We start from the raw sequence: 24704 nt of genomic DNA on the forward strand, positions 1-24704 counted from the left end.
GCCCTTCAGATTAAGAGGCAGTTAATCCTCATTCTGCTTAGATTATCTTAATTGGCTCTTCATTTGAGCTACTCTGCCCTTGTCCTGGTTTCTGCAGTTATATTTATAAATGCATATACTGTACCACTGTCTCCCTCTCTGGGCTGGCAGGTATCACCAGGACTGGAAATTATTGATAGGACTGATGTGATTCATGCTTGGCCACCACCCCATTTCTACCTAAACTGTGCAGGCACTTCTTTTCTCCCTAACAAAATAATTATAAGGTGTTCCTAACAGAAAGAGACATGTGAATGATGGACATCAAATGAATTTCATATTCTACACCTGCAGAATTAACTTAAGTTTTAAATACAGTGGTTTCGTCTTGATGTTCCACATGCCAGCAAAACTCAGGTATTTAATCTCTAGGACTGATAAATATGACCATTCATTTCCACATGGAAAAAGCGTTATTACACCTGCTCCCAGTGCTGTTCTCCACATTTGGAACAGTGTCTGTGAAGTTCCTCCTGGGCACTTTAAAAGCCCTTTTCTTTGTGGCCCAGACTCAGCTGCATTTGGAACACGCTCAGGTTTCCCTCCCATCACTCAGGTGTCCACAATGGGGGACGATGGCACTGACCAAATGCTGACTCCCCAATTATGATCAATTATGACTTATTTAACCAGCTCACCTGGGCTGTGAGCTCCCCAAACCTGTGAGCAGGAAGGAGGGTACAGGTTTCAATTACAGCACGCCAGGTTTAAATAACTGCTGCTGTTTTCTCATCAGAGAACAGTGCTAAAACAGGGTTTTCTTTTCCCACAGCCAAGCTCTGGGCCCCTCAGAGCAGCTCCTCAGAGAGCAGCAGTGCCCTGCAGGGATGGCAGGAGCAGCACCTGCACCAGAATAACCCTGGGAGGCTTCCAGACAAGCGCCAAAGTGGAATCTGATGCAATTTCACAGCAGATATTGAAAATGTCCATCAGGTATTTCACCTGGTGCCTGTGCTGGGGATGAACACCAGCATCTCCTGCCTGCAGCCCAGAGCTCCAGCCGGGCCCAAAGGGGCTCAGAGATGCCACCCAGCAAACCCAAATCATCCCTTCCAGGGAACTCTACATCTACAACCCCCCTGACCAGGCTGAACCCAGGAATGCTCCAGGGATAAAAACCAAATAGGATTAACTCAATTTGGCAGGGATTTTATATAGCCTATTGCATTTGTACGAAATACAAGCAGGGGTGAAAACAAAATTGACTTCCTTGGGGTCTCAGAAAGGATATAGATAATTTCCATGGGTTTGGCTCAGTTGTAAAACTGACAAAGACACACGCACAAAAAATTCACACAGATGTTGGAGGAGGAAACCTGAGTGTTTCCACGTAACTTTTCTCTCCCCAAACACAGCCCCTGAATAATGATTGATTTCACTCATCTCCCACAGGCTGTGGTGCTACAGCACAAAGCCTCCTCAGCACTTCATCAACCAGAGGAGGAAAGGAAATAAAACTGAACTTCAAACTTCTGCTGGGCTCTGATATTGCCCTCGTGCCCACAAATCCTGCCTTAACATTTCCTCTTTTCACAAAACCCAGGGAGAAACCAACATCTAATTTATAACAAAACCACTTCCACAAAGCATGTGGCTTATTGCAGACCACCTCCAAACCGACTTCCTGCGTGCAGCTCCTCACTGGCAGCATGCAAACAAAACAGGGGCTGCTTTTTCAGCAACGATCAAGTTTCTCAGTTTGTTTAAAAAAAGAAAAAAAGAAAAGCATGCGTGGGAGGGAGAAGAAATAATAAGAAGTGCTTTAGGCCATGAGGGACCCCTATTTCCCAGATCCCTTGCCACATGCCAAAGCTAAAATTTAAAGGAACATTCATTATACTGTGACACAACACGGAAACAGGGATATATGGAATTTTAAAGCACGAGCACAGGGCAGAGGCGTGGAGGAGGCAGTGCTGCTCCTGCCACAGAACAGCCCCCAAACTCTGCTTTTCCTGGCTCCAAAGCTATCAAAGCTGCAAACAACGACGTGCTTGTTTATTGCTGGCTCTGGTTTAAGGAGATGAGGGATCCAAATCAAGCAGCTTCTGCCAAGGTGCCTGCAGATAACTCAGAAACAAGAACAGGATGAGCTCAGAGCTGTCCCACAACAGGCCCAGAGCTTGGAGGGACTCTGGAAGGGAACACTGAGGGCAGCAGTTGGTAAAAACCCCACCACATTCTCTGTTTTACTGCACATTATAAATGTTTAGGGAACTCCGGCTATTACAGACCACAATGTAAATAAGAGTCCAAATTTATCCCTTCATTTCATAAAACATAACCAGTCCCCAAGTACTGGGAAACACAGTGCTGAAAAATGTGAAAGGCTAGCAATGTGTCACACTGAAAGATGACTTTTCTGCAAAGCAAATGCTTTAAGGACAGCCCATCCATGTCTCCTATTGACCGTTAAATCTACATATCAATGTCCAGCCGAGGTGACAATACAATCCCAGCTCTCTGCCAAGGCCAAATTAACTAAGCTTTCACTTTCACACAAGCACAATTCCTTGCACCTCCTGACTCTGGCCTCAGCCCCAGCTCCAAAGGCTTCCAAATCCCCCCAAAATGAACCCATGGCGAGAAAACCACCTTTTCTCATGCTAACAACTTCATTGTAAAAACATCTTCAGAGGCCGTACTCGAGGTCTCAGGGAAAAGTAAACCACTGGAGTGCTTAATGCCACGGCAGTGCATTAACCCATTCACACCCAGACAGCCTGGCCAAACAAGGAGGAGTTTCCTCCCCTCTTTTCCTGATTTATATTTTCACAGCTGTCAGGGAGGAGAGCGGAGTGATTTATGTAAACCACGAGATTAGGCTGAAATCCTCAGTGTGGATCGCACCTCCTTCCCTCCTGACACACTGACACTGAAAGCAGAGGCACTTCACTACCAAGGTTGTTGTTCCAAAGGTTAAACCGGTTGTTATTTGCACCAGGGTCCGTGTTGTAATGCAGGGCATGGTACAACCAAAGGAGGAAATTCTCATTGTCTCGTTTGGTGCTCACACCCTCAGCTCCTGGTGAGGCAGCACCTGGGGCAGGACAGGTGAGAGTGGCACCTCCTCTCCCTCAGCTGACACTAGACACTAAGTCAGGCTACAGAAGGAAGAGATGAGAAAACTACACATTTTCAAAAGCTCAACAGAAAAAAAAACCCATCTCAGAATTCAGTTATTACTATTATTATTATTCCACTGGTCTGTTCTGCATCTCACAGGAAATAACAAGTGAGTGTACAAAACATTTCAAATCCACAGAGGTAATTCAGAAATCCTGTCTTGTCTCAAAATTTCAAAGCCTTAAAAGCCATTCCTGAGGAAACAACATATTCCAAGTGAAGCTGAAACATGACTATGAAAGGTCTGAGGGACCTTGTAGCAAGCCAGGGCAGAACACAAAATTCATGCTAGTCTGGTCCAATTTCATCTGGAAATTTAAAATAAAAAACAAGTGCCAGAGCCCCTTCCCTGAAAGTCACTTCAGGATTACTGTGAAAGGGAAATTGAAGAGCCAATGCTCTCAGATGGAAAGTAAAACATCTGGGGCCACCACCACCAGCACTGGCTGCTCCTCCAGCAGTCTGAAACAGCAATATGGAAAATATTGTTTGTCCACAAAACTACTTCACACATCTCCTTCAAACACCACCAATCTGGTTCCAAAAAGGATAAATTTAAATTTGTCCTCTCTCCTACCCAAGAAAATGTAATTTTTCTGCAAGAACAGTCCAAGATGGGCTGATCTAACAGCTCAGGACAAGTGGAACATACCTTCAGCAGCACTGTTCCCACCCTGCTGGAAGGACACGGTGGCCTTTTCATTGCCAGCACTGTTCCCACCATGACCCATCACAGCAACAAGGTTTTCACTCAGCTCTGTTCCCATGACTGGCCCGAACAGTTACCTGGAGCCCATTACCCCATCAATTAATGCCTGCACGCAATCTCTGGGATCCCTGAGCCTGGCTCAGCCCCACCAAGGGCAACCAAAGGGTTAAAATCCCATGTCAAACACAAGTCCTGGCTCTGGACCAGAAGGGACATGGGAACCAGGGCAGCTGAGTTATAAAGGCCTTATTGTAGCAGCCCACTGGATTGGAAATGACTTGTAGGCCTAATGAAACAAAACTTTGGCAGTAAAACAGAATGAAAGGAATGAGACAATAAAAGAGAGGAACAAAGGGAGCAGAGTTGTTTCAGCTTAGGAAAATAAGCTCACTTTGTTGTTGGGAAAAGCCAAAGCCGATTAGGATAAACCAATGACTAGGCATAAGTCTTCCAAACTAATTACACAGTTGGCCATGTGAAGTGGAATTGCACAAGCCAGGCTGGGCTGCTCTGCAGGAGCTCTGTGCAGGGAGCAGCACCTGGGCACACCTGGGCACTGCTGCAGCCCCCAGGGCAAGGACAATCACTATCAGAAATCTTATAAACTAAATTTCAGGAATTATCACTGCCACACACTTTGGTGCTGTATCGTCAGGCACTTTCACTGGTGGGTTTACTAATTAAATATTATATTATTACTATTAACAGGTGGGTTTACTACAGCTTTTCCTTTTCTTTGAGACAAAGGTTTGGCACTGACTTTTCAAAAAGCTGCAGTTTCAAATTCAACACTTTACCCCTTCCTGCCAGCTCCAGTTCCACGAGCGAGCCCATCTGGCCCCAGAGGTTGTGGTGGCTGCTGTCCCCACATCCTGTGTGCTGAGAGCCACCTCCAGCCCCCAGAACACCTCCCCTGGCCCCAGAGCTGCTCTATAGTGAATACAGACAGGATTGATCCTGATTGCAGGAACTGCAGGCACCTCCAGCCCCCAGAACACCTCCCCTGGCCCCAGAGCTGCTCTCTATAGTGAATACAGACAGGATTGCAGGAACTGCAATTTTTTCCAGGCTGATAAATAAGCTCAGCATTTCAAAGAGCAAATCACCTGAGATGCTCTTATCAAACAGGGGCGGCTCCTCACACTTTAATTGTCTAATGCAATTTGCCTTATTTTAAGGAAGCCCTGAGCAAAGGCAGAGCTGGCCAGTGGATGTGGGTCACTGATGGAGAGCCAGGCTGTGTGCTGAGCACAGGCCCTGCCCCACAGGGCTGGATCCCAGAAAGGAAGGGGAATGGACAAGGATTGACTCCTGCAGGGTCCTGCAGCACCAGCCCTGGGCGCTGTGTCTGAATGCACCATCCCACTGCCCACAGCAGGTTAACAAGTCTTCTAACTCAGCTGAAGCAAACTCCCCATTTCTAAGGGTCACTGACCACATCCTGACAACCAGAGCCTGAGGAGGATCACCCCAAAACACCCCAAAAACAAACAGTCCCAGCTGATAAGGAGCAGCACCATGGGGAGAACCCCACACCTGCAGCAAGGTCAGGTCACAGTCACACAGCCAAGCAGCCTCTGCTCCAAGCAGCCCCAGTTTCACTCACCCTGAACAAGCTGGAGCAGGGACTGTGACCCAGGTCAGCTGCAGTGACAGGGACCAAGCCCTGCCAGCCTGGCTCCTGCAGGGGCTCAGCCTCACAGGGACAGCCCTGACCTGGCAACGGGCTCCTACCATCACCCCAACTTGGGCAATTTCCAGCTCCTTACATTTTTCATCCTGCAAAATTAAGACACTCGAAGAAAAAACCCACTTGATTTTCCCAAAGTGCTGCCTTTGGGAAGGCAAACCTCTGCTAAGCTGTCTCAGGAATGGCAGAGCATGAAGGCAGAACCAAAGTGTCCCGAGTCCCCAGTCACTCCCCAGCCACAGCCTGGCTGCTGCATTCCCAGGGACTGTAAAACTGCAAGCATGAAACCACCAGATGGTGAAATTAAAAAGACTATATTAAGACAACATCCAGACAATATGCAAAGCACTTATATTGAAACTATTATTAACTTGAAAAATACAGGTTAGTGGAGTTCTGCAATTAGAAGTAACTACAGAAGAAACATCCAAAAGCTCATGTAATCCTTTAATAAAAGGCTCAGCAGGCTGTAAACATCCTGCCGGAATCGAAGATTATTATTGAAAATAAAATGACTGGTTTGCAAAACAACTATCAATCCAGCACAGGAACCATTTATAAACTCGCCTCCTCAGCCCTCCACGAAATCCTGCCTGGCTCAGGCTTTCCAGGGCACATAAAGGAAACACAAACTAACTGCAAGGAACGGGAGCTGCTCTGCCCTGTGATACCCTGCTGTGTCCTCAGGCAATGCTGCATCTAAAGCACCAAATGCTGCGCTCGAAGGGCAGGAACGGAGCTGCTGGGATGGAATCCCTGGAGCTGGAACCCATGGAGCCCTGAGGCACGAGGTGCTGCCACAAAGTGCTCTCAGAGCAGGCAGCTCCTCACCTGTGGCCCTCCTGAACGATTGTCCAGAGGCCGTGGGCACCCAGGCAGCCCCATGGAAATCAGGGCCACCAAGCAGCAGCCACAGCCTGCACAGTGGGGATGGAGCTGTTACATCACAGCAAAGACTACTCTGGCAAGGTTCACATCTCCTTCTTTGCACAAACTTGTTTGTTTTGGGGTTTTGGTCAGGGGTTCTTTTGTTGTGTTCTTTTTTTTTAATTTTTCAATGATGCCAGCATTCTACACATCCTTGCAGAAGGATTTTCTAGTAAGAAATTAAGTGGATATTCTAGTGACTTCCACATTGCTCTTGCTTTTCACGTGGTTCCTCCAGGCATTTTCACAAATTAATGAGCTCTCCAATACGTCTCCCTGCCCTTTTTGCCACTGGAATCGGGGCTAACAGAAGGCTGATTTTATGGAGAAGACAACTGTGTAATCATTCAGCTAAGGGTCAGATTCTTCCTGAACAGACACAGATTCACCTCCCAGTGATGCTTTTTTCTTCAGTGGAAGTAAACAGTGCTGGCAATGTTGTACACACACAAGCAACAAACAGAACAGGAATCCCAGAGGCTTCAAGAAATGACACGGAAAGGCAAAAACTTGGCCCTCCTTTGAGCTCAGTCCTCAATGCACTTTTGTTTTTCAAAACACTTCAAACAGAACGGGAAGAAAGAACAACTATGTAGTGCTCACTTGGGCAGAACTTACCTTGCCAAACTGTTCAAAGTATTGCTTCACGTCCTCCACTACTGTATTAGCCGATAATCCACCTACAAATATTTTCTTTGTTCTTGTGACCATCTGTAAGAAATTACAAGACAAGCATATGGTTTAACCAGATTATTTCAAACAATATGTGGAAAAAAGAAATATTTTTCAGATCCCATCCCTAACCCGGATAATGAGAATACTTCTTTACAAAAGCAATTTCAATTCGATTTGATTAGATACTTCTTTCTCTGTCTTTTGTTTTTATTTGAGAGATGGCTGAGTAAAGGCTCTCAATAACAACTCTAGCCCCCGGATATTTTTTTTAATAAATGATTTTTATTGTGCTTCTCAATGCAAATAAAAGTGAAAAAGGAGCCCAAGCACTGTATCTTCGTACTGTCTCAGAGCAGAGGTGCCTCTGCCCCTCCTTTTCCTACAGACAGAACGAACGCTCCTCGGCAGGGAGAGGCAATTACATCCAACCCAAGTGATGTGTTATTAAGTTTCCACGGGTCAGTTTAAAAGGAACTTGCACAGTTACTTTTAAAGTAATCAAATGATGAAAGACAGCCAGAGCTGCCGACGCAGCATCCTGCAGCCATCACAGCCTGTGCCCATGGTATCACCAGCCCCTACAGGAACCTGCGTGTGCCCCCAGCCTGTGCCCATGGAATCACCATCCCTGGGGCACACCAGCCCCTCCAGGAACTGGGTGAATCAGCTGGGTGATAGCTGGCTGCCCATGAAATGAATCTAAGTTCACTCTTAATTCTTCTTCAAGGAAAACCTACAAACCCTAATGAAGCGAATTAGGGGATATTTAAAGGGGGTACAGCTCCTTTAAAAAAATAATATAATCTCTACAAGCAGATAAATACTGATTTCTCAATTACATTGCGGGCCCTCAAGCAGCCACCAACAAAGAGTGCGTTAAAGATCTGCACTACAAAAACATAAGAACTTTATGACTCCCTCCCCATTAACAGGCTAACCTAGATTCAAATAGGAGAATTAATGCTAGAATGAGTAACCAGGGTCCTCCCTCTACGACACAAGCTTACATCCACACATTGTTAAGAAATCACCGATATACGACAAATCAAACAAGCACAGTATTAAATATCTTGTTAACCCCACAGAGGAGTGTCCATTAGGAAAGATTAAAACCTGTGCAATCAGCATCCCCAGGGCAGAGCAGCCCCCCAGGAACCTGTGTGTGCCCCCAGCCCAGACCTGCTCCCCACCGAGGCCACCCTGTCACACACACAGGTAAAGCCTCCATGGGGCTGGGGCACAGACACAAAGCTCAGAGCAGCCCCAACCCTTCCCAGGACAAATTAATCACCACTCCTGTCCCACAGCCTGCACATCAACCACGGCAGACACTCCCCTCAATCAGCTCCAATCACACCTTGCACAGCCTCACTTTTTCTGTTTGGGCTTTTTTTTAAAGTTAGGAAGAAAAAGAGAGGAGGGGGGAAAAAAAAAGTGTAAAAATTCAATTATTTTTTTCCTGGCTGCAATCTAGGGCTCCAAAATTGAAGCCCAAGCATATATTTTTCTGTAGAAAATTGTCATTTACAAATAAAGAATTGGCTAAAGCCGACTTGTAACTAAAGGATTTTGCAGGGCTGTCAAGAGCCCTCTGCCTGCCAGCATCTGATTTAAGATCAGGCCAAGCTTCTGTTGTCATACAAAAGAGGGAGGAAAGCAATTATTCTAAAGCAGTATTTGAAATTATCATCATTTTTATATTTGACCAAGAAAGAAAGAAAAAAAGAGCTACTGCTTTTAGAAGCAAGATTGAAGGTTATAGGAAAAAAAAAAAGACCACTTTGTTTCAATAGCTTCAGTCAAGGAAAATATTGGTAATGACAAGCAAATTCACAACATTTTAATGCCTAGAGATGCGTTGTGATCTGGGAAATGGTTTCAGAAATCAGCTCTGTGGTACCAAAGCGAGGCACAAAATTAAGTCTGCTTTTACAATCCACATTTCCCTGAAGAGACCCCTCAATTGCTTTATTCCCACCTTCCCCCCAGCAGCAGAACAGAGAACGCACACCCTGATGGGCCCCTACAGCAGGGTCTGCTGCCTGCTCTCCACGTGGGGCACGAGGCAGCACGGCCTCACCTGGGCAAGGTGAGGAGCACGGGCGGGGGGACATGGGCAGGTGGGATATGGACACAGGGACACGGACAGCTGGGACCAGGAGGGACATGGACAGGTGGGACATGGACAGCTGGGACCAGGAGGGACATGGGCAGGTGGGATATGGACACAGGGACACAGACAGCTGGGACCAGGAGGGACATGGGCCGGTGGGACATGGACAGCTGGGACACAGACAGCTGGGACCAGGAGGGACATGGGCAGGTGGGACCAGGAGGGACATGGGCAGGTGGGACACAGACAGCTGGGACCAGGAGGGACATGGGCAGGTGGGATATGGACACAGGGACACGGGCACCAGGGACATAGAGCAAGAGGGACATGGGCAGCAGGTAGGACATGGGCACACCTGGGCACACCCTGCCACTCTGAATTCCTCCAGTGACAGTCACTGAGGATCTCTGCCTCCTCCTGTGAGTAAATTCACAATCTCTTTCTGGAGGTTGCTCACAACGGGGACACCCCAAAGCAATGGTGGCACAGAGCCCTGGTGGGTTCGGACCCTGTGCCAGCAGCCCCACCTGCCCTCTCCTGGCTGCAGCAGTGGGCTTGGGGCAATGGAAGCGATTTCTGCGAATCAGTCACAAGCCCATGTTTTATTAAGGGCTCCAAGAGGTCTGGGTCACTCTGAAACCACAATACTTGCAGCTCTGTGTCTCTGGATTCCACGTGCAGTGTAACATATCCACCTGGCTGCTGCAGGCTCTGTGCACCAGAGGCTTGGGAGGGTGTGTGCACTGAAGGTGTCTCTCTCTCGCTGCAGGAGGACTCAGGAGAGGCAGATCTGAGCTGGGGTGAGCCCTTTAACTGGGAGCATCACAGAACTGCTCTGTTTGTGTATGGTGCTGGTGCTGAGTTATCAAAACACATGTGACTCCTCCTGCCAGGAGGCATTCAAGGTTACATTCTCTTTACTGCCTTGGCTTTTGAACAATATAATCGCCTTTGTGCTCTGAAACTGAGCAAATACTTCAGGAGGTGCAGGAGCAGAGAGGAAACCTTCCCTGCTTCAGCCAGGCCAGTCTGCTCAGTTTGTGCCTTTTGGTGCAAGGCTGTGGCTGTAATTACATCAGTTTGGGGCGTATCAGGTAAATCTCTGAACAACAGGCTGAAGATGCAGCCTCTGGGAAGGAAAGTCTGGTTCCACTCAAACACATCAATACAAACGTGAGCTAAACCCAGCCTAGCCAATGAAATGAAGAAATGAGGTTTGCAGAGCTGGGGGCTCCAGCTCCAAACCCCTGAACATCCCTCACACTCACACAGTAACACTGCTCATCATCCTCTGTGGCTCTTCCTTCCCCACCAAAATTCTCTTATTATCCTGACTAGTAAAAATGAACAAAGATTTTAAGCTCATTAAATATTTCACAGGATTCCCAGAATTTCAAAATCTCAAGCAGTAAGTACCCACCATTCCTTCTACATGAGTCAAGGCCCTGTCTACACTCACAAAAGAAGTTAAATATGTAACTTCAGGGCAATGGCTTTCAGCATCATTCCCCAAGCATTCCTTACAGAGCCTTTCAGCTGTGCCCTGCCTCCAGCTTCAGTGCAGAGCTCCTGGCTCAGGATGGTGAGGGTGGGAAGGAGGAAAGGTGTGCTGACACCCAGCTGGCACAGACAGGAGCCCCAGTGTGCCACCGGCAGGCCATGCTGGCAGTAAAATCCAGGTAAAATCCCAAAGCAGGACACAGAGACACACACCCAGCACATGGGGCTCAGGAACACCCTGGGAACCTGTGCTGAACCCAGCTCTGGCACCTTCAGTGTGGAGTTCATCACTTTGAGGCTTTGCATCCTCAACTTCTCAGTGTAGTGGAAGTGGACTAGAGCACTAATAGTGAATCTGCATCACAAATAGCTGAAATTAGCATTAATTTCAGATTAAGCTAATTATGCATATGTAACTGTTTTCCAGAGCACTCTCCTCTCTCCTACAACAGCGTGGGCAGGGGGGGCACGTGTATCCCAGCCTGCTCACCTCATCTGTGGTTTGGCATTCCATCATTTCTAGTGTATCCACCTTCTAAATAGGTTTATAATTGGAAAAAACAGCTTTGGTATCTGTGCTGAACTGCATTTCATACCCCATTGTGCCATACATTCAAACTACAGCATTACTTCTAATTAAAACCAACAATAATTCATGTAACAGGGGAAGTGATCTTGTTAACAGAACTGCCAGGCTTCTTTGGCAGAGCACACACCATAAGAATACTCCAGTTTTTTTGTTTTTTTTTTTTTTTTTTTTTTAGTTTTTTGCCTCTGGGATCCCCCTAGGAAGTTCCAAAAAGCTATTAAAAACCCAACTGAAATGTGATGCAAAGACAGGAGGAGAAAGGCAGCGTTCAGCAAGAGCTGCCAGGCTGTGTGTGCTCCCAGGGAACAGCCAGAACCATCCTGCTCCAGGTGCTCTGCACAGAGTGGAGGAGCTGAGCTGGGCTCCGTCCCTGCGCTGAGCAGGGAGAGCAATCCCCCAAGGCAGCTGGCTTTGGGTGCCACGTACAGCACGCTCAAGGACTCAAAACAGGATTTCTGCAAGACTTAAACGGAGCAAATACCTTGTGCCTGACCCTGTGTAAGCCCTGTCATCCTGTGAGAACTGCTCAGGCCGTGGAAGGGACCAGGGAATGAAAGAGCCCTTTAATCCAAACACATTCCCAGGGGTAAATCAGCCCCCCTGATTTCTGGGAAAATACACATGGGCTTGATTCTCCCAACCCATTCAGAAACCAGACCTGGTCCCTGCTCTGTTCCTGGATTTTGGCTGCCTCGGGTTCTGCTGTTCCTGCTGGGAGGGTTTTGGTGCTGTGGCATCAGCAGGAGGCAGAACACACAAACCAATTTTTCCAAGACAGATTGGACTGGCAGCAATTGCCAAAACCATCCTTGGAGTTCCACGAGCAAACCCGGCCAGGGGCCAAGCAAAGCCCTTCCTGGTCCATCTCCCCAGCTGCTACAGGGTTAAACTGCCAGGGTTAGCTCCCAGCCCCTCACTCACACGCCCACAGGTGATGGCAGCCTGCCTAGGGCACAGTTCCCAAAAGAAGGGTTTGCTGTGCAGCTTTGGTGTCCCATACACACAGAACACCTTTACCTGCACCACCACACAGAGCTCTCTGCATGGGAGATCCAAGCCTGAAAATTGGCCCCAGCTGTGAGAGCTCAGCAGGTCTTTGGAGCAAAATCTGCCTGCAAGCTCCATATCAAAAGATGCAGTAAAATTCACCAGAGCCCAGTAATAGCTCCTGGCCCCACAGCCTTGCTATAACCAGTTATATCACATCCCTGAGGGCTGCTCCCACCTCCTGTGCTCCAGTTAACCCTTTTACAGGTTACAGAAGCACACCAAGAGCAGGGAGCAGAGCAAACCTATTTAAATGCCCCTGGTTGCTTCAGCTCCTCCTGCATGGCATGGTAGGAAGGTAACTCTAAATATTCACTGAGTGCAGACAACTCATCCAACCTGCCTGCCTGATTACTGTTCAGCAGTGCTTAAAAACTGCATTAATAACCTTAAATGAAGATAATTATTTTTAAATTAATATATCTTGGGGCCACAAATGGAGAGCGCTGTCTGACGTGACTGGGAGGGGGATTTCTGCAATGCCCAAGTAATGAGGGACAAAGGCCCCAGTGGGAAGCAATTAAGGCTCTGGTCCTCAATCTACAGGCTACTGACAAAGCTTCACCTTGTGCAGGCAGAGAGAGGGAGGGGATAGAGGGGCAGATGGCATTGTGCCCAGGGACCTCCTTTGGAAGCCGGGCCAGCAGCACTCAGTGGGAGCACAGATTAACTGACCATTCCCAGTTCCTCACCCACGTTACACCACCTTCCCAAAGGAAATGTCCTGTGCCATGGCCAAAATACAACCACAACACCTCTGGCTGCCACAGCTTCGTGTCCTGCTGGAGGACAATGTTTCCAAGGGCATGCCCAAGGTCCATCTGCAGCACAGCTCTAAGGGTGGAGCAGGATGGACAGAGTGGGGAACCAACTGCTCACCTTCCCAAAGCACAGCCCCAGCCCTGCTCTTTTCCCCTGGATCTATGGAAGGAGCAGGGCCCTGGCTGTCCCTGCTCTCACAAACCCAGGAGGGTGTGCAGGGCAGCAGTGAGGGGCAGGAACCTGGGCCAGGACAGACGTGCTGACATCCCCAGGTCAGGGACAAAAGGCTCCTGGGAGGCTCAGGCCAAGCCCTGTAACCCAGTGCTCACCAAAACCCAACTAGAACCCAGCCTGAACTGCAGAGGAAAAGGATTCTGCCAGAGTTGGTAAATTCTTCCAGCTCCAAACACTGAGGCCAGTCCAAAGAAATTTATTGCCTCTACAGTGCAGAGAGCATGACAATTTAAATGCTTCTAAGTTAGTATCAACTAATTTTTCATGATAACCCTCTAAAATCAGTGATGGGAGCTCTCTGTCAAGATTCTAGATAATCTGCTAAAACAAGAGAAATTCACAGGAAGGAATAAGAAATGTGCGAAGCAATTTACCTCCTTCCCAACACACTCCAGATGATTTCTCTGAAAAGAACAAATGGAAACTTTAACCCTTAGCCTTGATTAATTTCATCTACATGCTCTAGCTGCACATGGCAATCAGTTACTGATGAGCAGGTTTGGCTTCATCTGCTGAGCCAAGCCCAGGGAGCTGCAAGGCTCTGCACAAGGCTGAGCCTTCCCTCTGAGGTGAGACCACTAAAGGTTGCACAATGCCCAGATTTGCCTATTACTGCTGCTGCTGAAATACTTTCACAGCTTTATGAAATGCTGTGTTTGCTTTTATCCTTTCCCCCACACACACACACAAATGGTGAATTACAGGAACTGCAGCACTCCACATCCAGCTCCCCAAGGGGAGATGCTCCCCTCGCCAGGGAGGGAGCCCACCAGCCTTTACTGAACCAACATCCTTGTCACTCCAAAGCAGATCAAACAACCCTTGACTGGGAATAAAAGGGCCCTTGAGGAGCTGCTCCACAAGCCAAGAGGGGAAGCAAGGCAAGAGAAAACACCCATAGCTTTTCCAAAGGAAGGCAGCATCTCTCAGCTCCAAGAGCTTGTCTCCCTGTGTGATGTTTACTCACTCAGTGACCACAGGGCGAGTCATTTCAGCCTGCACAGCACTGACTATCAAAGAGTCTGGGGAGAAGCTCAGCTGGAGACTGCAGGGCTCAGCATCTGAGCACACATTTGAACTCACAGCATTTGGGGAAGCCTCATTAGGTCGAGTGCGTTGCACAATCGAGTGCTATGTGCCTTGATTTCCACAAAAAGAACAGAAATATATCCCCACAGCTCAATGGAGCCTGTGAGGTTTCACTCATTAAATGCCTAACCCGCTGAAAGTCTGATTTGAAGACGCTGGAATGGCGCAAGACATTGTTACTGACATTATTGTTATTAAAGGAAGAATAAAAAAATATTGTTCCTAGCTAGGAAGGCCATATCAAACTACCAAGCAAGAGATAAATCAGCCAAGGTCTCCAAAAAAAGACGTTATTTCTCCTTTACTCCAACATCTTAATGTGCATGACTTTTTTTGTACTAGAAATATATTTCTATAAATCCTCCTCTACAGAAAGCTTTGCTTTCAGAAGGGGAAAAGTAGCAGATAAAATACTGCCCATCAAAATGAACTCAAGTCTCTAGTAACATAACTAAATGTGTAATGTTACAGATGTTTTATGGCCACAATGTCGGATCCACTTAGATCATTTTTACAAACCCAGCAAGAAATCTCTCCCCAGCGCTGGAAACCACGCCACAGGTCTGGGAGCAATTGTTTATTCAAACAGAGATGCCACCAGGGAGCAACAGCATCTTCCCCACCAGGGCTTGGAGGGCTCATTCCTCATGTGCCACCAGCACTGGGAGCCAGGCAGGGATGGGAAGAGGAGCTGGTCCCCACACAGGGGCCCTTCTGCTGCTGCCTAAAGCTGACACATCCCTGCTCCTGCCCCTGCATGTCCTGCTGGGAATGAGGGCAGGCACACTGGGAAACCAGCAGCAAAGGTGCTGCCCATGGTGCCACCACAGCAGGACAGTGGCACGGCAGGGACAGCAGGGCCACTGGCACAGCAGGGCCACTGGCACAGCAGGGACAGCAGGGCCACTGGCACAGCAGGGCCACTGGCACAGCAGGGACAGCAGGGCCACTGGCACAGCAGGGCCACTGGCACAGCAGGGCCACTGGCACAGCAGGGACAGCAGGGCCACTGGCACAGCAGGGACAGCAGGGCCACTGGCACAGCAGGGACAGCAGGGCCACTGGCACAGCAGGGACAGCAGGGCCACTGGCACAGGTGCCTCCTGCCCAACACCACCCATGGTCCCCCTCCAGCACACACCTGGGTACACAAACAATCACTCCTGGGTCACGTCAGCCCCTGCCCCCAGCCCATGCTGAAGTCACACTCTGTCTGCAGTTCTGCTCCCCAAGCCCATCACAGCCAGTCATACCCAACATCAAAAGATTTATTGCCCACAGTGATAGCTGCCCCACGCTGCTTTGTTTGCTAATTGTGACTGGCTTTGCCCCCAGAAGGGCAGGAGCCTAAGAAATCCGTTATCTCCAGGAAGAATTCATTTAAAGCTGTTAACAGTGTAACCCCGAGCGCTTGGCAGGAGGTTCAGCAGAAGGGATGTGGTTGTGCCTGGTTTTTGGGGCAGGACACGCTCAGCAGCCAGGGGAAGGAAACCAGCTCTGAGCAGCACCTGGATGGGTCCAGGTTTGCCTGCCCACCTCAGCAGGCACCTCTCTGCTCCTTTCCCACAGGGAGCTGTGCCAGGACAGCCAGCACTGTCACCACAGGCTTGGGCTCCCCACAGCACCTCAGGAGCCTGAGGGACACCTTGGGAGCCCAGCCCCAGCAGAGACAGCCAAGCTCTGTGCTACCAACCAAGCTGTGAGCACCAGCAGCACATCCTCAGCAAGCCCCAGCACAGCTCCCTGTCCAAGGGAGCAGCTCAGAACTGCCCTGCAGGCGCTGGACTGGCTCACAGAGCAACACCAGCTACAGTGGAGGGACTCTTACCTCATCTACAATACCAACAGGTCTCCAATAATAATGATGTTAGTGAGAATAAACACTTGGCTGATGTTCACTCCTTCCCCATCTTCCCCAGCACAAGAACCCTGCCAGTATCAAAGCCTATCACAGCTCAATACACTCCCAGACTTTCAAGTACCTAGATCATTACAACACTGCCAAAAATGTCACATAAAAAGGCCAAGGCACTGAGATGCCTGGATTTCCAGGTCTGGCAGGACATGAAAAGCTGGGACAACTTCCCATGAACAGGCACTTGTGCAGAGTGACTCCAGCCAAGAGTGAGCACTGTTAACATCTGCCTGCTGCAGGCAGCAGCACCTCTGCCAACAGGGCTGTGCCAGGGCCAGGGGGCTGGGGCACTGCAGGAACCCACCCAGCCCAGCCTGACCCCCAACTGCACCCACACTGCACTCCACTGCTGCCCACCTGGAGATTTTGTTCCTCCTGAGAGCTGCAGGACCTGTACCTACATTGGGAATTTTAATTTAAGTGCAGCAGCCCTGTGCCTTGAGTTGGACAGACAGACACAGGACTAAAACATCTGTAAGGACCTGTGAACCACCTATAAACCACACACACAGTGCTGCTGTACATCAGAGCAGCTCACAGAGGTTAACAACCCAACCTTTCATCCCACCTCCAATGTGCTGTACAGTGTGTAAGTGAGCTGTGCAGGCTGAGTTACACACAGGAGGTGTTTGCCTTTTCCATGGAGGCTGACTCACCAACACAAGGGCTCCACAGGCTGTACCTGCAGCCACACCGTGACAGCTGCAAGCCAGGCCCATGTCCCCAGGAGCTGCAGGGCCACCAGAGACCTTCCCTGGCTCCTCCTGTGCAGACAGGGATCTGCACCCACCCACCAGAGCCTGCAGCCCCAGAGCTCTGCCCCAAGGCTGCTGCCAGCTCTGGGGAGGCTCTGGTGGGTCCTGTGCAGATTGGAGAATTTGGGGTTCTCCACAGAGCTGCAGCTCAGCAATCCTTCATCCACTGTTAAATCACAGACCACGTGCTGAGAGTTAAAGACTTCTACAGGACCCCAGGGACTAATCGAGGGATGATTTCAGCCTCTAACTGTGCTCTAACCAGGCACTTAGGATGCAGAGCACAAGTTTGTGATACTATTGTGCACTGCATCAAAATGACTTTTTGATACGTTTTTGCAAATAACTAATAAGGAAAAGAGAAAAAACCGCATCACCCTGGTATTTAACATAATTCTTCCCCTCTGTCCCCTATTCTTATTTTCACATTCGTGACAAACAGCCTCCATCTTCAATTAGGTCTGTTTTATGCATGCATGAAGCCCCCAAAATATGAAAGAGCTTTTATGCAACACCAGATTATCTAATGTGCACATATTTTGCAAAAGAGCACTTTTTAAATACCTAGTCACAGAGAAGGGGAAAAAAACCCCATTCCATTCAGGAGGAGAGAAAGGGAGAGGAGGGGAAAAAAACCACATAAAAGCTGCAAAAAAAGAAAGTGAATGCATTTGTATATTAAGCAATCAAGTGCTGTCACACACTGAAAACACAAAGCACTGAAGTTTAAGTGGGCACACACCAAGGGCCTTACCATGGGACACACTTTTCAGCAGCACAGAAAGCACTCCCTTATCAACCCAGCACAGTATGAAGCAGGATCTCTGCCTATTAAAAAAAAAAAAACCCAGAGAAATAACTTCTCTTGACAGCCTGACAGCTGACATTCTTAACTGAAAAAACCAAGTGCCAAGAATTATCAGGCCTGGCTTTTCTCTCCCTGATAGATGACAGAGCAAAAAACAACAACGGCCACACACATCTCATAAATCACAACTTTTATTGAATGCCTCGCCACATAATAGCAACAGGCAAACTGAATAAAGAGGCTTTCAGTGCGTGTCTGTAAAATCCTGGGGAGCGCCGAGATCACTCCCAGCACCAAGAGCCTCCCCCAGGTCGGGCAGGTATTCATGCCAGTGCCACTGTATTCCTTACAGAGCCACCTGGAGAGTTCAGAGGGATTTTCTCTCTCATTGCTGCGTCAAGGAGCGCAGAAGAACGCAGAGAAGGGAACCAGAAACTCTGTGCAGGGACAGAGGTAGAAGGAAAGGCCAAGAGCTCTGCACAGGTGAGCAAAGGAGTGAGTCTGGCCTTTGGGAAAAGTCACCTGCAGCCACACAACAGCTGTGCCTGGGGTCTTCCCTCTGAAGCAGCAGGAATCTGCCTGCAGGCTCTTGGGAGATGGAGAGACAGGTGAGAGCTGAGCAGACAGGTGAGAGCTGAGCACATGGGCAGCAGGTCAGGAGAAAGCAAAGGTGGGAGCCCCACCAAAGGAAATTCCTGTGATGTCCCACCACCACAGTCTGATCAGTCTGGATATACAGCACTAATGCTCCTTTGTTCACTTTTCAGCACTCACTCACTGGCTTCATTAAGATACTAATAGTAAAAATAACAGAAATTATAATAATGATATCATCTACTTTTATCTGAAATAGTGAAATATCAATAGTACCTTTCATCTAAATAGTTTAGAGGCACTTCACTTTTTGATTTTAGGCAGTCCTAAAAGTGCATTTAAATCTCCCCTGTTATAGGAAAATTTCTAATACAATCTTTCCAGCACATAAACTAAAGAAAGCAGAGGGGCATTTATATATTAAATCAATTACCAGAACTTCCCTTCTCTTCACCCAAGCTAATTAAAATTTCATGTGCTTCATACCAGTAACTGTGTACAGGATCACAGCTGGTGTTTTCAAAGTCAAATAAAATAAAAATACAAGGGGATCTTGGTCTGCAACCCTACTGCTGCAAGACAAAAATAGATACTCTGCTCTTAGTGAAATCCAAGTCAGTGCAAATTTGACACCTAACTCCTTTGAAACTTTAAACTTGAGCATAATTTCACAGTGCCTCAGCCCACTAGACCGGAGCCTGCAATTTTCAGCAGAATAAAGAGTCTCTGAGGAGGCCTGGGCAAGTCACCTGAGCTCCAGGGCTCTCAAGTTTTGTTTCTTTTCTCAGATCAGCACCAAAGCGGCCGTAACACACAGGAGGAGTCCCAAGTGTTCGATCAGTAGGGTCTGGCAGCAGGCTCCGCTCAGGGCTCTGCAGGGAGCACAGGAGGCAGCTCAGGGCACAGCTTCAGCTGGCCCTGGGTACACCCTGGGCACCCCTGGCACAACCCAGGCACCTCAACTGCAGCACCAGGACAGCAACCAGGCCCACAGAGCAGGGACAGGCTTACTGTGGCTGTGACAGTGATTTGGGGGGTCTCCTGCTCCCCCTGTGTCACTCTGCGGCCTCCCCAGAGAGCCCTCAGCTGGGATGCTGAACAAGATCCCGTGCTTCAAACCAGAGCCCCTGACCTCACATTGTACTGAGCGCAACCCCCTTCCTGCATCTGCTTCCAATATTGTCTTTTTTGGGCAAACAGACCGAGCATATGTTCCCGAGGCTGCTGCCCACACGGTGGGTGGGTGTTACAATCAACTGCTGTGCACCAGGCTCCCAGCGTGGCTGACTACCCACAGCAGGGCTGGCCTGCTCCTCCTGCTCAGCTCAGGAGCAAAGGAACGAATCCACCACCAAAGTTAATGAAACAACATCCAAACTAAGGCTGAGCACGAGGTTTGAGTGAGCTCATTCTCTCTCCATGAGTCCCAAAGTTAGGAATGGGCACAGTGACACTGCCAGGACAGAGCTGCCACCAGCACCCTGCAAAGTTAATGAAAGATCCAAGCTTAGGCTAAGCCCAAGGTTTGAGTGAGCTTTTCCTCTCTCCACGAGTCCCAAAGTCATGAAGGGGCACAGTGACACTGCCAGGACAGAGCTGCCACCAGCACCCTGCACAGTTAATGAAAGATCCAAGCTTAGGCTAAGCCCAAGGTTTGAGTGAGCTTTTCCTCTCTCCACGAGTCCCAAAGTCATGAAGGGGCACAGTGACACTGCCAGGGCAGAGCTGCCCTGCAGCCAGCACTCCCTGCTCCCACTGAAGCCACAAAGAGCCCTGCTGGGAAGGGCTGCCACTGCTTTGGGAGGGGGTGGGGACTTGGTTTCCAACATCCATCTGCTCCTGCTGCTGCTCTGAATGTAAAATCACACTTGTGAATCTGTGACATCCTGCCTGGTTGCTGTGGCAATGGCTATGCCGTCACCAAAGGCCAGTCCCTTCCTTTGGGAAGGAGCAGCAGCAAAGATAATCTGCTCACTTAAGTGCTGCTCTCCAGCAACCAACCACCCAACGAGCCCAGATAAGGGGAGAAGAATTAAGAGGGAAAATGCCAACCAGAGCAGATTTGCCTCTAAACCAAATGTTGTCTAAGTTTCTCAGGAAGGCATTAGCATTTCTTTGATTTCCAGTGTTTCTTCTTTGTTCCATTAAAAACTACAAATCCACCATTAATGAAAATTCAGAAATGTCTGTGCTCACTGAGCGTGCAGCCATAAACACCAGTGTGGATTGTATTATTTCTAATCTGCTTCATGAGAAGAAGACATAGATTTGTCTGAAGTGCTGCATCATTCTTTCCATACAAGGGCCCCATTACCAGACTACACTTATTTGCAAGTCAAATGACAATGCCACTATTTGAATACATTTCCAAGCCCAAAAACCCAAGCCAGTGCTGTGGCTCTCCAGAGCTAACTCGATCTGACAGCCATAGCACTGATGCCTGCCAGTGCTGATTGACTGGTGGGATATATTTAGGCACAGGAGGGGAAAGGGGGAAGGGAGTTCCTGAATCCAAGTATACTGTTAGTAACCAAAAATAACAAGCACTGATTCAGCTCCATCACAGGGAATCCAGCTAATGGAGAATTTACTACCGCATGGGCAATGCCAAAAAACACACACAAAAAACTCACAAGAGCAATTAGGGCATCTGTGCCCTGGGTTTACAACAAATACAATGAAACTATCATTTCCCTTTGCATCCATCTTCTAAAATTGCTTAAATAAAGAAGAAAAGACTGAATTGCAAGGCAAACAATTTTCTTCCTTTTCCAGCAAGGGACAAACACTCATTGTGCACACAGGTGTGCGTGTGTATCTCCATACTCCACACAGCTATTATGTGCTCTCGTGCCCTTTCAACTCCCATCCTTGTTCAAAACACTACTCTGGGAGGGAAAGTGCCACTAGCTATGGGGAAAAGACCCTCTCCAGCGTTAGAGGACAACATGCCAAGTGTGTTTGAAGAGCTGGATTCAATCTTTCCTGCCCCTTCTCTGAAGTGCTGTGCTGAAGCCTGGGAAGTGAGCAGTATTTACACATGGAAATCAAAAACACACACAGACAAAATATCCCTGATATATCTGGAGTTCAGAAGGAGGGAAAATAAAGCCTGTTTGTTTGTTTTACTGAACTCCACAAGCATACAGGATGTCACCTGGAGCTGTTCCTTATATGCAAATACGCTCTGGGTCCCCTCACACCAACACCAGGGTGAGCAGCCCAGAACCCCTTCCAAAAGGATGTGACCCTAGCTGTGAGATGTGAGCCACTTCCCTCCAGGGCCACCAGCCCAGTGTTGGCAGGGCACAGAGCTCTGAAGGGTTTGCATTTGCTGGTAATGATGCCCAAAAATCCACAGCCAGCTTCAGGGGGCAGACAGGCAAGGGGAAAGGCTTGTAAAAGCTGGGAGAGATTATGTGACTACCTGCCCCAGCAGCTACAGGAGGTCTGAATACCTGAGATTCCAGGTAAGCACCTTCCCAGCAACACCCCACATCCTCCCTGGAATGAAAGTCAGACAGGGAAAATAGAAAATGCCTTCTCCTTTAACACAAAGCGTGCATTTCTCAAGCCAAAAAACCCAGCCCAGCTTGTTATGTTTTCAGAACAGTGATGCAGCCTTAAAATTTTAAGGTTTTGTTTAAGAAAAGAGAACCTTTAAGTGTAAGCGGAATCAGGCACCAGAACCTTAATTTATCAATTAGACGCCATCTGTGGATTGTGTTCCTTGGAATAATTGTTAGATTTGACAATGCACTGCTGCTTTACAAAGTTTCTGCCAGCCTTGCTACCATTTAATTAAATTTCTGCACTTAACTTTGATTGCACTGAAGCACTGCTGGTTTCTGCCAATCGAGTCCCTTAGCCACCTGCTGTGTTAGAACTAACCATGTTTCCACAGTTGTATCAAAAATTATGGGTTTTATTTTTAGTCTTTGTCTTTTCTCAGTCTTCACCACAAGGAAAAATAATAGTAATAAAAACCCCAATGATTCTGGCGTGCTGAAGCCGTAATACCCAACGTGGAAAGCAGCAGCAGCAACTTTCACGTCTCCCAACAAAAGCCAGACGCTTCCCTTTTTGTCTTCCAGCACAGAACAAGTGTCAGGCCATGATGGCTTAATGCTCCACGTTTTGCTTAAACAAAACGAGCTTCCTGTACCTCCTCATTATATTTGTATACATCTCTTGTATTTATATGGAGGGATAAAGGCAAACACACCAGTCATTTACATACATAAATATTGCACACGCAAATAACAAGCAAGCTGTCATTCTCGCTTTAGCCCACAGCACAGTTGGGAAAATAGAACTTCAATAATGTCAAATTAGCAGAGTGAAGAGCCCTAAAAGCCTACAAATATCATCAAGCATCCAAGCTGCTGCTGTGAGTAACCTCGGTGTGAAGAGGAGCCAGGCTGCCAGATCCCCCCAAGTACCTGACCCACGTTGGGCCAGAGCTCCCAGGAGACCCTGGTGTGCCCATCCCAAATGTTCAAATGTTCTCCTCCTTCCCAGCCTGTGCTCCAGCCTGGGGACACACACCACACTCCTGCCATTCCAGGCAGCCCTGCCCCGGCACAGCAGGGTCAGGCACTCCTCGTACTAAAATGGCATTTGCACGGATTTGCTTGGTGAAGGTTCACCAAAATAAATTTTAAATTGCAGCAAACCTGTGCTGTGTATGCCACTATCTCAGCTACAGTGCTGTGTCAGCCTCTCTCTCTCTTCCCCTTCTTTTCTGTTGTATGGGACAGATAAAAGCTGCAAGGATTGAGGCAGGTGGGAACGGGTTCTCCTCCCACCCCTGTGACTGTGAAATAGCAGAAAGCGGTTCCTCAACCCAGATTAAGTAGTTTGTGCTAAATCAATGTGTGTGAGGTATTTTTAAATCCTTCACTCTAAGTGGTGTCAAAGTATAAAAATAATGTATTTTACCCACTAGAGGTAAAAAAAAATAAACCAGATTTCATGGCAAAAGAAATTCAAAGGCAGTAAGAACAGGACAGTGTTTATGTAGGGGCTGCAATTTTGGGCAATCTGATGGCATGCCAAGAGGGGTCAGAGAAATTAACAAGAGCCTGCTTCTGGGCTCTACCTAGGCCAAGGAGACCCAGTCATTTAGATATTCAAATTATTTTCATAATTCTTCATAGAAGGTTATGAAATATTTATTAGCAACCTGTGGGGCTGACCAGCACTGCTCCAAGGAAAATACAGATTCAGGCAATTTCCTAAAGTGGGCATTCTACTGTGGGGCTGGAGCAACTCTGCCATGCCAATATAAGGCATGAATAGGTTTTATGATGCATCTTAAAGAAAATTACAGCTGCACAATTAAGGCTCAGCAGCAAGCCTCCAGTGCTGCCCCTGCTGCTGAGGCAGAGCCAGGAGTGCCCTCGCTGCCCCTCCAGCCCCAGGCCCACAGGGATGGAGGGTGCTGTGCCTGCCCCAGCCTGGACAGAGCTCCTGCTCCACACAAAGCTGGGCCCCACCTGGACCTTCACACAAACCTGCTCTCTCAGGAGGAGAACGCATCAAAGCTTTTATCAACCACAGCCATGACAGGAGCTGTCCTGGGGAAAGGAAAACCTTGTTTCCAGGACCACAATCTGAATTAACTCGTCGCTTTTAATAATCTGGTGTGCCCAGAGCCAGCATGGGACTGAGGCATTCCCGTACACAGAGCAGCTCAGGGCTCACTCTGGGCACTGAGCTCTGCCCTTGGTCCAGACTTGCAATCTCCCCTGGGCTGGAGCCGAGCTCTCCCCTCGGGAGCTGACACCTTCCTGCTCTGCCCTCCCTACAGCGCCTCATGCTGCCCAGACCAGCCACCAGAGCCCTGCTTTAGACAAAAACACGCTCCAACAGGCTTTAAAACACTCAAATACCACAAGTCTGATTCCAGCCAGGCAAACTCCTCCTGCTGTGCTCACACCGTGCCCCTGGGCAGCTGGCTCCCTCTGTCTGAGTGCCAGATCCTGCAGAGGTATTAGGGGTCAATTACATTACAAGGAGGTACAGGAGAAGAAAAGACACTTCTTGGTCTGCAGTTCTGCCCTAAATTAACTTTTAATAGGGAACAGAATGTCACATTTGCTTCTCCCCATAATCTAAAAATTTCTCCTT

The 24704-nt window shown here is 48.3% G+C and overlaps 1 protein-coding gene across 8 annotated transcripts in view; it reads right to left on the bottom strand.

Moving 5' to 3' along the window:
* MSI2 (musashi RNA binding protein 2) overlaps positions 1–24704 on the bottom strand; it is a 197129-nt gene that overhangs the window by 120359 nt on the left and 52066 nt on the right. For 4 of the 8 annotated variants that reach the window (XM_059486765.1, XM_059486764.1, XM_059486762.1 and 1 more), the window contains exons 6-7: positions 24467–24556; positions 7110–7202 (exon numbers count right to left, since the gene is read on the bottom strand). In XM_059486765.1, coding sequence (XP_059342748.1) covers positions 7110–7202; positions 24467–24556 — 183 coding nt within the window. The remainder of the gene's footprint in view (positions 1–7109; positions 7203–24466; positions 24557–24704) is intronic. The other 4 variants (XM_059486767.1, XM_059486766.1, XM_059486761.1 and 1 more) reach the window with 1 other exon arrangement.

Source organism: Ammospiza nelsoni, chromosome 21 (assembly GCF_027579445.1).
Source record: "Ammospiza nelsoni isolate bAmmNel1 chromosome 21, bAmmNel1.pri, whole genome shotgun sequence".
Classification (NCBI taxonomy): Eukaryota; Metazoa; Chordata; class Aves; order Passeriformes; family Passerellidae; genus Ammospiza; species Ammospiza nelsoni.